At 40.6% G+C, this 11,650-nt stretch overlaps 1 protein-coding gene across 1 annotated transcript; it reads right to left on the bottom strand.

The window, feature by feature from the left end:
* Window positions 1-5,341, bottom strand: LOC311050634 (amino acid transporter heavy chain SLC3A2; the record flags this gene model as incomplete). The annotated part of the gene is made up of 7 exons (XM_084064720.1): window positions 1-390; window positions 1,341-1,448; window positions 3,056-3,251; window positions 3,616-3,671; window positions 3,785-3,862; window positions 4,243-4,385; window positions 4,951-5,341. 7 exons carry the CDS (start codon window positions 5,339-5,341, stop codon window positions 1-3), a joined length of 1,362 nt encoding a protein of 453 aa, XP_083920846.1.
* Between the last annotated feature and the right edge of the window lie 6,309 nt (window positions 5,342-11,650).

Genomic DNA, 11,650 nt, shown 5'->3' with positions numbered 1-11,650 from the left:
CTAGGAGTAACTTCCCGTCTCAAATAGTTTAATGACTATTGCCTCTTGGGGTTGTACTGTCAGTGTGTCCAACGAGGTGGATCCCAAACGGTCCATCCCCGTACTGGCCACAAACACCCCGCCTTCTGGAAGACTGGGTGCCCAGGCTGGGTCCAGGGCATGGGGCGTGGAGTCCAAGTTGAGCAGAACCACGAAATGGACGCAACCCCAGGAGCGTAGGAAGGCCAGAATGGGGGGAGACGAGAGAGTGGAGTTGGAGGACGTCGAGAGGCCGGTGGTGTTGAAGGGGAGAAACGTGAAGCTTCCAGAGAGCAGGGCTTCCTCTCTGGCTCTTGAGCGACTGAGGGAGTTGAAGAGAGCCAAAGCAGAATACCTCGCCTTTTCCTCGTCCTGAAGGATGGATGGCAGAATGTAAATACAGCCGCACTTAATAGCTCGTCTCCATTAGTCGTGGTGACCCAGCCGTGGGCTAGTTGGCTAACCCGAGAACTCCAAGATATAAATGATCCTGTCTGGTCTACCTCAAACGAACCCAACAAAAACTGAATGACTGTTTTGTTCTCACAATTTGCTTGCTTTGTCAACCTATACAATTTTTTTTTTTTACAAAATTACAGGATTTTGTCTGTCAATTTTAACATAAAACCAGCTTAGACAAATATGCGAGACAATTCGGACTCAGTCACGTTCTTAGACTATAAATGCTACTGGCTGTGAGCCAGAGTAGAGTAATCAACTAGACAGACAGCTCATAACTTTATCACTTACTTTATCACTTACCACATAGAAACTCGATGTTTCATGCTGCTGTGACCAGTCCATTTTCACTGTTACATTCTGTATGGCAGAACATCTTCATTTGGTCAATTCAAAAGTTTATAAAAAATGTACTATAGTCATTAACCACTTAAAACCCTCCCATATAGTTGGCCCGACTAGGGGCCTATAATTAGCCCACTACTTTTTCCCTCTACACCACAAGCTCACAACATATCACGTTGTGAGCCTTTAGATCTGCCATTTCTGCGGAATGTTCGTTTACTATGACATCCCCAGAATAGGAACACTAAGGTTCATGTGGTTAAATCAATATAGTACAGCAACGATTCTCAACTGGGCCATGGTGAGCATAATTGCAAGAGGAACCCCGAATATCTTCTTTAAAACCTTGAAAAAAGGTTTTAATTGTGATACCGATAAATAGGAACTTAAAGTATATTATGTTAGTTCCATTGCTCCAAGCCTGAAGATGCACGCAGCCCACCAAGTGTGTTCAGGTGGGTGGGCCGCGACAGCTTTCAAGATTTTCAAGTGGGCCCTGAACCACTGTAATACAGTACCTGTGTAGGAGTGAGTTCCTCTCCATATTGGACTGCAGGTGATCCTGGTAGGGTCATTAACAACACTAGCAGTAGTTTCTGCAGATCATGGGAAGCTTTACCACCAACCTACCAAGCACACAATTCATACAAAAATATATAAAAACCCATAGAACCAATGATAACCGCTCATATCAGTCATGTAGGTTAATCAAATGATCAAGAAGCAGGTTCTTAAAAATCAACACGAAAAAAAATCTAATCGTTTTTTTTATAATCGCCTAAATCGATTAGTCTGATTAACCACATAGCCCTGTATGGTACTTCGCTGTACGTGTGCAAAAAGAGTGATAATAGCTGATCTACAAGCTCACACCGCATCAAGACACGTTGTGAGCTTGTAGATAGCCATTTTTGCTTTTTGATTTTAAAAAATCATCCATTAATTGTAATTAAAGGCAAAGGTTTGAAATTATTGTGATATTGATTTGAAGTCATATCGCCCAGCCCTATATGGAGCAAAAAAACCTGTAGGCTTGTGACAGACGAGACATTTTTAATTTGATAAATTAAAACGATTGGTAATCGATTCCTATTTTGGGCATGTTATTATAGGCGAAGATTTTCAAAAAACGTTTTTCTTTCTCCAAAATAGTGAAAATAGCCAATCTACAGGCTATTTTCATGCTTTTGCACGAAGCTGCAACGTGTTATAAAATAGAGCTTGGTTAATCGATTGATAAATAAAAATCACACCCAGTGTGAAGTGGGCGCTGTGTGGTCATCACAACATGATTTACTTTAAAAAATATATATATATACATAGGCCTACTATATTAATTTTAGGATCATTTATCAAAAAAATATATATATTCTGTTTTGCATTTCTAGTGTGAAGTAGGTGGTGTGTGGTCATCACAACATGACTCACTTAAGAAAAAGGATAAATGACTTTTTTTTAAGTCCATACTGCTATTCATAGGGCTGCACATGTGTCATGTGTTTCGCTAGCCAATCACAGTCCTGAATTTGCAAAGTCAGCCAATCACATTACAGTTAGTGGTGATGACACTAGCTGTAATGTGATTGGCTGACTTTGCAAAAGTATCGATTTGTACTAACAATGGAAGGGTTAGGGGTAAACAATGCGTTGTAGACTATTGGCCAATCACGGTGCAGGATTGGTCAGTGTCCAAAACTCACTTATAGGGGGCGGCTACACCGCCCCAAAAAATCACACCCAGTGTGAAGTGGGCGGTGTGTGGTCATCACAACATGACTCACTTAAAAAAAAGGATAAATTACTTTTTTTTTAAGTCCATACTGCTATTCATAGGGCTGCACATGTGTCATGTGTTTCGCTAGCCAATCACAGTCCTGAATTTGCAAAGTCAGCCAATCACATTACAGCTAGTGGTGATGACACTAGCTGTAATGTGATTGGCTGACTTTGCAAAAGTATAGATTTGCATTGACTGTGGAAGGGTTAGGGTTGTAGACTGCGTTGTAGACTATTGGCCAATCACAGTGCAGGATTGGTCAGTGTCCAAAACTCACTTATAGGGGGCGGTTACACCGCCCCAAAAATTATATAAAAAAACCTGCTACTCCATTATTCAATTAATCGAAATAGTATCGAAAATAATCGATAGTTCAAGCCCTGAATAAAAGTAAGTGATTATCCCTATAATGGAACATAAGTACATAGGAGTCCCCATGGAGAGACAACAGCTTACTGTCCAACTGGGCCATATATCTCCTTTAAATGTTTGCAAGTGTGTCTCAATAGCAGCAGCAACTTCCTGTGCAGACAGGATGTGGGGCGTGGGTGGCAGGATGGCTCTCATGACCACCTCCACCAATGTGGTGTTGATGGAGCTGGAGGTGTTGAGAGCAGGCAGAACATCCCCCGTCTGCTTAACCACCACTATTCTGAGGAGACATTGGAATAGAAATAAATCACTGTAATTATATTTAATCAACATGTCTGACATACTGTACATCAGACTTAAAATGACTTCAAATCAGTCTCACGATTATTTCGAACTTTTGCCTAGATTACGATTAAAAAAAAAGCGAAAATAGCCGAACTACAAGCCCACAACCTTTCACATTGCAACACGTTGTGAACTTTTAGACCAGCAATTTTCTAAATTTTCATACGACGAGGTATAATAGAGGGTTAAATAAAACATTATACAAGAAATCTATTCACTTGTTTTCATGTTGAAGAAAGCTGATCGGTTTCTATATATTTTCAGTTAATTTCCCTGCCCTAGATCCATCCATACATTACCTTTCCTCATCTTGGGTGCTGAACTCATTGATCACAAGTCTCCAGTCCATTAGAACCTGAAAGACAAACTTTCGTTTTTAATCGTGAAATAATTATTTACAGTATCACTATCAAGGTAAATTACACAACTGAAGATGCAAACCATTTGCAGCCACCATGGACTTCTCACCTGTTCTGAATACGCTGCATCCGTGTCACAGACTGAAAACCCTGCAATTCCCTGCTCCAGCCAGAACCGAAGTGCATACTGTAGTGTCAAATGTACACACACCATTTAGTAATTTAGCAGACGTTCTTATCCAGAGTGACGTAACAGTGCAAGATCAGAGTAAATGGCATGAACCCTAGTCAACAAACGACAGGGACCCATTGTTAATTTCACCAGCAAATTTAGTGAATTTCCGTGAATCATCCCGACCCGTTTTACCTGTACTGTGTCCGAGTGCTCGGAAGGCACATCTGTGTGATTTCCTGCAGCATCCTGAGCTCCAAATAGATCTAGCTGACATAAGTCTAACACTATTTTGAGCCCTGTGAATCAGTAAAATGACCAGTTAAAACATACACACAGGTCAGCCAGACAAAAGCATGTACGTATGTCAGAAGATGAGGCTTCAACTTACCTACTTTGTTGCTCTCTGTGACCAGATGTTGGATCTCAGGCAATGTCCCTACACTTTCATCGATCATTGTGAGTTCTGGATGGGACACTCCCTTATGAAATAGACCCTGCAGGATTAGGGCCCCTATTCCCAGGGACTTCAGATAGCCTAGATGATCACACACCACTAGAATCACACCAAACACAAATTGCATTCATTGAAGGTGCAAAGTGATATTTTGTGTTAACATAAGTGTTAAATAGCTCTATATTCCCATAGTTATCATAGCTATAGAGTGGTTGTTCAGTAACTGGGGTCTCCCAGCTATAGTGAAGAGAAAATGGCACTGTAACAGGCAGATTCACGTTTTGGCCTATTATAGGCCAAAACGTGAATCTGCCTGTTACAGCGTCACCATCAGGCTGATTTGAAAAATGTAGGGTGGCATTTCTTCCTTGGCCTAGTGGGGATGTGCGTACAAAGTTTCACAGAAATCCGAGGCTGCGTTCATGACTACAGTATTTACTAATGGACCGAATGCCCCCGCCTCCCAGTTAAAAATCACTAAATCATAAAAAAAACGATAGAAAGCAATACATGTTTTTTTTTTTAACACTCATCTTTTAATCATTACAAACTAATAAAATAACCCAAACAAAGTCGTCCTTTAAGTTGTGTATTATTGCAATGAATGACTCAACTGGGCCTGGAACACATCAAAGCTATAATTTACCACTGATCCCGCCTGGTCCGTCTTTTTGGGCGTCCAGAAACAGGGCAGGTTGCAGTCGGTAGAAAAGGGATTTCTGCCACCACTGCAGAGGCGCAGCAATCGGCCTTGGGCTTTGTATAATGATGGCTATGGAGGTGCCAAGCATGGCCAGCCACAACAGCCAGAAGAGCAACACCAGGCGTGAACGAATCCTCCTCCATCCTGGCCCCCCTGCAACGACCTCCAGCTCCTCCTTGGACAAGGGCCTCCATCGAACCGGTTCCGAATCGGGCTCCTCCTCCTCCGGGATCAGCAATGGGGCCGACTCTGCCACGCCCACGCTGCCCAACAGGCCGGGTCCTGCGCCCGCAGTCACACTGCCATAACCTGGGTCTCCGGCGTTCAGGGGCATTTTGCGTGGCTACGGACAGACAGACATTTATCGATCCCATGGGGGAAATCCAGTCACCAGAGGCAGCACAGCAGTTAAGTTAAAGATATAGTAAGAAAGGTACAGCAAGAATATATGGGAACAAGGGATCAGGAGAAGAATACCATCACAAAAGGCACCATTCAGGGGTCAGCCACCTTTTTGACATGAATGCCTTTTTTTTTTTTTTTCTAGTCTGTAGCCCTGGTTACACATATCAACATTCCATTTAGTTATGACACCACATCAAAATTAAATAGTTCCAACAGATTTTGATTTTCCATATTCATAACAATCCTGATTTTTTTCTTCTTCTTTTGAAATATTTTCCTTCACATCAGGACATTGGAATGATTAGACAAACTCAGCCATCCCTCCCCAGGCAGAGTTTGAATGAATGTAGAAATATGAGCAGGATGCAATTTTCACACTGATGTGAGGGGACTTAATTTAACTGATGATAAAAAAAATCTAAAAAGATATATTTTATTTAAAAAGAAAAGTCCTCTCTCAAACACTAAGAGGAGCCAGTGATCACCCTCCCCTGCCCTGTGCCAATGTTGGCATGCCTAAGGTTGCCTACACCTAGTTTACAATAGGCCTATATACACAATACCCTGCACTATGCAGAACAAAAACAAGTCTGACTTCAGTAGTATCCCACCCAAAGCACAATCTAGCAGTGGTGGAAAAGGTACTCACATTTTTTACTCAAGTAAAAGTATCAATACTGCAATGTATAAATACATCGTCCAGAATTCAAAATTTACTTAAGTAAAAGTACTGGTATCAATATGTAGGCTACCAAAGTACCAAAAGTAGAAAGTAGCCTACTCATTATGCAGAATGTCCCATTTCACAAGTTTTTCAAAAATAGCAGATCTACAAGCTCACACACAATGTAGCGCAAAGCGACGTGTGCTTGTGAATCTGATATTTTCACTAGTTTGGGTGCTGGCCTGCCGGGCAAACATCTAATTTCTCTTTTGACTGTTGAGCTAAAACGTTTGGGAACCACTGGTCTACATATAAAAGCGCACTCCTGCATGCTTGTACCCAAAATAGCCAATCTAAAGCATTGGTTCTCAATGTGGGGTCCGGGGACCCCCAGGGGTCCTTGAGGGAGTTCCAGGGGGTCCCCAGCTAAATGATAGATTAGGCACCAAATGGACCCTTATGGGTCCATTTGGTGCATTTGTACACTCTCAGAGTTAAAGGTAGGGTAAGTGATATTTTTGGGTTAAAACAAAAAGTATTTTGTTAAAAGGTTAAAGCACTATATTCTGATAGTAATCATTGCTATAGAGTGTTTGTTCAGTAACAGGAGTCTCCCTGTCTCTCCAGCTCTTTAATAAACAGAAAATACATTTTCCGGTAGGTGTCAAAATCTCAGCCAATCAGGAGAAAGTACCCATTTTAAGCTTCATTTTTATAGTGTTCCAGTTCCAATTTTGCCTGCTCATTTCTTAGTGTCATCACTTCCAATTTCACTTGTTTAATCTATATCCTGATTGAGTTCTCTATCCTGATTGGATAAAATTGGAAATGAAACTGAAACGAAATTGCATTTTCTGTTTTATAAAGAACCGGAGAGATAAGGAGACTCCTTTTACTGAACAAACACTCTATAGCAATGAGTACTATCAGAATATAGAGCTATTTAACACTTATTTTAACCAAAGCAAATCACTTACCCTACCTTTAAATGGACATAGATTTTACAATATAAATTGCGGTCCAAGTGATAGAAATGCCATTAAATGGGGGTCTGTAGCCCTAATGCATGTCAAACTGGGGGTCCTTGAAATTAAAATGGTTGAGAATCACTGCTAGAGCCGTAAAAAAAAGTCTTATCTTATGGGGGTCCCTGGCATATCTTTTGAAATGGGGGTCCGCGGGCTAATAAGTGTCAATTTGGGGGTCCTTGACAAGTTGACATGAAAAAGTTTGAGAACCACTGATCTAGAGAATCTACAAGCTCACAAGTCACAAAGTAGGCCATGTTGGTGCATGACAACAGCACTCAACCCCACTTCGAACAGGCTGCACATACACCCGCAGCCACCATTAAATCCACATTGATTGATGGTTATTATTTAAAGCTTTCTCGGCTAATTATTATCCAAACCGTTACCGTATTACCCACGCTTGTTTTGGCGAGCAGAGCCTCGGCCTCAGATTGCTCCATATTGAATGAATGAATGCTGCTCAGCCTCTTTCCACAACTGACACAGCTTTGTGTTCAGAAAGATGTTTCTACCAATTAAGCTCAACCTGGACTGTAGAAGGCTAGCAGCTGTTTGGAATTAATCAATTAACGGACTCAGCTCGGCCTCAGAGTGCTGGGGTAAGACAGTGGTTTTCAAACCCTTTTCATATCAAGGTCCATTATTTATTCTGCATTTGAGCTACGGACCACCATTTGATGAGATTTTAGACTCTCAGATCCAAAACTTTGAATATGTTCTCGTTCTTCTGGATACGATTTTGTCGTGTTGATGTGGTATCATCATAGGAGAGTAGCCATGGGGTTCACATGACGCTTGTATACAAGCGGCATGGTGCCGAGTCCCCCTGGTTTATTAGTGGTGTTCGATTTTTGTTACATTGTTGCCAACTCTCACATGTACATAAACGTTCAAATTTCAAATATAAAGTGCTTACCCCCGAGCCACGGATGTTACAAGGCGACCCGGACCGCGATAGGTACCCGTATCTCCCGTATTGTTCAATAAAAAGCATTTTAATCCATTCGCCGGCCATTTTCTCCAAATTGTCTCCGATACGTTCAAGCATGCGACACTAATGGTTGGGAGGTGTATTGCACTCTGATACATTACATTAAAAAAAAAAAGAAATGGCCGGCGATGGGATTAAAATGCTTTTTATTTAACAATACGGGAGATACGGGTACTTATCGCGGTCCGGATCGCCTTGTAACATCCGTGGCTCGGGGGTAAGCACTTTATATTTGAAATCTGAACGTTTATGTACATGTGAGAGAGTTGGCAATGTAAAGAATTATATTGAACACCGCTATAAACCGGGGGGACTCGGCACCATGACAGTCATGTTTCAGGGCTACATAGGAGAGATAACAGGCAAACGTTGATCAAAATAACAATTCTTCTACATCCTCTAATTGTGTAGACTTCTTGTAGTCATGCAGTCATGCAGATGTTTAACACTAATTTAACTCTTGAGAGCGTAACGGGTCCATTTGGTTTCATTTTTACGCTCTCGAGAGTTAGAGATCTATAAGGGTCCATTTGGTTACCAACTCTCCATCATTTAGCTGGGGACCACCTGGAACCCGCTCAAGGACCACTGGTGGTCCCCGGACCACTGGTTGAGAAACAGTGGGGTAAGATGATCATGAGCTACCTTCACATTTTGCATTATCCAGTGGTGGAAGTAAAATATGTGAGTAGGCCTACTGGGAGCGTGTCTATGTTGCCAAGCTGTTCCCCGCTTTACCTAACCCTAACCCTATAACCCTAACCTTAGTGGGGGAACATAGAACCCGGGGAACATAGGGATGACCCCAGCCTACTCACATATTTTACTTAAGTAAAAGTTGCATTACCACATTATAAAAATATACTCTGTTACAAGTAAAAGGCCTGTGTTCAACATGTTACTTGAGTAAAAGTACAAAACTATTGCCATCAAAATATACTTAAAGTATCAAAAGTAAAAGTGCTAAAATGTTTGCAAATAGCAGATCTACAAGCTAAAAGTGGTTAATGTATGTTTTATAATAATGTATATCTGCAAAGTAATTAGTTAAAAGTTTTCAAATAATTGTAGTGGAATAATAGTATAATATTTGCCTCTGAGATGTAGTGCAGTAGAACATTGGAACCACTCCAGTAAAGTAGAAAATACCTCAACATTTTACTTAAGTACAGTACTTGAGTAAATATACTTAGTTACTTTACACCACTGTGTAAGATGATCATAAGCCACTTTTTACATTTTGCAATATCACCGCCAGAATAATACAAGGTCCGATAAAATAATGTAACTTTACAATAGGGCTACAATAGCTACTTCAGGTTATGTGCACCTTATGTTGTGTAGTTAGGCCACTGTCAGCAATGTCCTTATGTGCATGACATTTTTAACCCAGCTGTTTTTAACCTTTTGGGATTGATTTTATGCTTTTGGCTATTATGCAACACTGTGAGACTCCCTGTGAATGAAACTTGCTATACAAATACAATACATTAGTATTATTATTAGGCTATTATAATAATAATAATTAATGTTATTATTAGGCCTATTATTATTATAAACAGTGCGGTAAATTGAGTGTTCAAGAATCTTATTCTACAATCTCCCATTCATATCTTCAGCAAATTCTTTAAAAATAATTGTACACCTATAAGGCTTTATTTGATGCTTATCGTTTATGAAGAGAGACAAACTGTCTTTTGTTAATTTTGACAACATCTTTTTTTTATCTTACTTATCTCCATCTGAACAAATAAATGGTATACAGCATTTATACCACCACATCTGATTATAACTTCAAGTTGTAACTTGCATACACACTACATCTGATTGTGTGACCTTACAATTACTGCTCCCCCAAAACATATAAGGATCATGATCAGAAGCAGTAAAATCACACAGGGGAAAACACACAAAAGAAGACATTTTGGCTCTAGTTCATTCACTATGTACACTTGCATAATGTGCTTGGCAAATACCCCGACAACTCTATGATTTAACCATCACGTGGCTGCTGTAATGTTAAGATCAACCTATACTTGGAACTGCACATGTTTTTGGATTTCTTGAGACATGGGGTGGCTCATCATAAGCCTAACTTATACTAAATCAACCCCCTCTGTGAGCCAGATTCTTGGCTCATGGATGTGATTTGGAACATCTCACAGGCTGTGAGCCACTTGGCTCAATCCTCCTGAAAATTCTAGTGGCTCACGCTGTGTCATTAATGACTCACAGCTTTGACAGTGAGCCGATTTATTGAGGATAAATGCCCAGAGCTATTAGACATGAGCCCTAGCTTGTCTTGGCTCGACCTAAACTGTCCCCCCCAGATTGTTTTCAAAGACTATATAACTTTGAACAAGATCTCTCTAAATGGTGGTCATTTGGGTCATTGTACTATCCGGATACATGGAGGAAAAACACATTGTTACCTCTCAGTTTAACAGATGTGTCGAGCCATGCGCAATAAGGCAGACAGGGGAACGCCTACAGTATATGTATAGTCTGCATAATGTTTAAACACATGCACATCAAATGACTCACCTGAAAATGCAGCAGCTCCTCTTTGCAGTCTCTTTCCTTCCTCTCAAGTCCTTCTGTCTTATTTTCCCGTGTCCACTTTCCACTTTCACTACATGTATTCTAATGTCTTCCAGAGATGTTTATTTGAAGTGTCTTGCTTCTCTTAGTGGTTGGGATTGAGAAGGTGAGAAGGACATGCTGTCCAATGACAGCTTTGCTGGATCAATTAATACAGAGGTGCTGAGTCTCACCACAGCCTGGCAACACATTCTACAAGACCTGTGACCTCAAAATGGACAAGCGAGCCTGCTTTCCAGGTCTTGGCACGGCTACAAGGAAATGTGGCTGCATCTCATTTGTTATTGTCACTTTTAATAACTTTGACAGTACAGGAACATCGAGGAATTGTTTATTGTTTATTATTGTGGATTAAATGGATGAATTATGCCGTTCATAGATTTTCTTCTATAAAATGTTCATGTCCCAAAAGAATGTCTCACAGCTTTTGATGTCACTGCACACACTTTGAAAATTAAATCCTGCTCTACAGTTAATTGAGAGTTACATCTCTCAATTTTATTTCTTACACCGAGTTGTATTTATTTAGCGCTTTTAACACCCAAGATACATTTTTCCAAGTGTTTAGAAATGAGCAAAAACTACTATAATACAATGTCAAGAAAATAATATACCATAGTCATTACCTTTCCATGTCAGAAAGGGTAAGATCATTGCATTTTATACAGGGATCACCTTCTGTCACAGAACAGATCAAATAGTCCACAAGGTTGCACAAACCTGTCACCTGAGTCAGTTGACATGACAACAGCTAGAGCTCAGTGCAGTTCAACATCACACTTCCTCTCTAAACGGAATGTTTAATGAGGTATGTGTGTGTGCTAATTCCGAGTTCTCTACCTCCCTCTCTGGTCTATCTTTATGGCATATGCTCTGCTGTATAGCTTGCATAACATGCCACTGCTATCTATATCCCTTTAGTTCCATCACAGGACTGTGCAAACTAATTAT

The sequence above is a fragment of the Gymnoscopelus microlampas genome (assembly GCF_963454915.1).
Source record: "Gymnoscopelus microlampas genome assembly, chromosome: 8".
NCBI classification, from domain to species: domain Eukaryota; kingdom Metazoa; phylum Chordata; class Actinopteri; order Myctophiformes; family Myctophidae; genus Gymnoscopelus; species Gymnoscopelus microlampas.
Note: the sequence above shows the minus strand (reverse complement) of the source record. Positions and strands in the feature narration are given on the sequence as shown.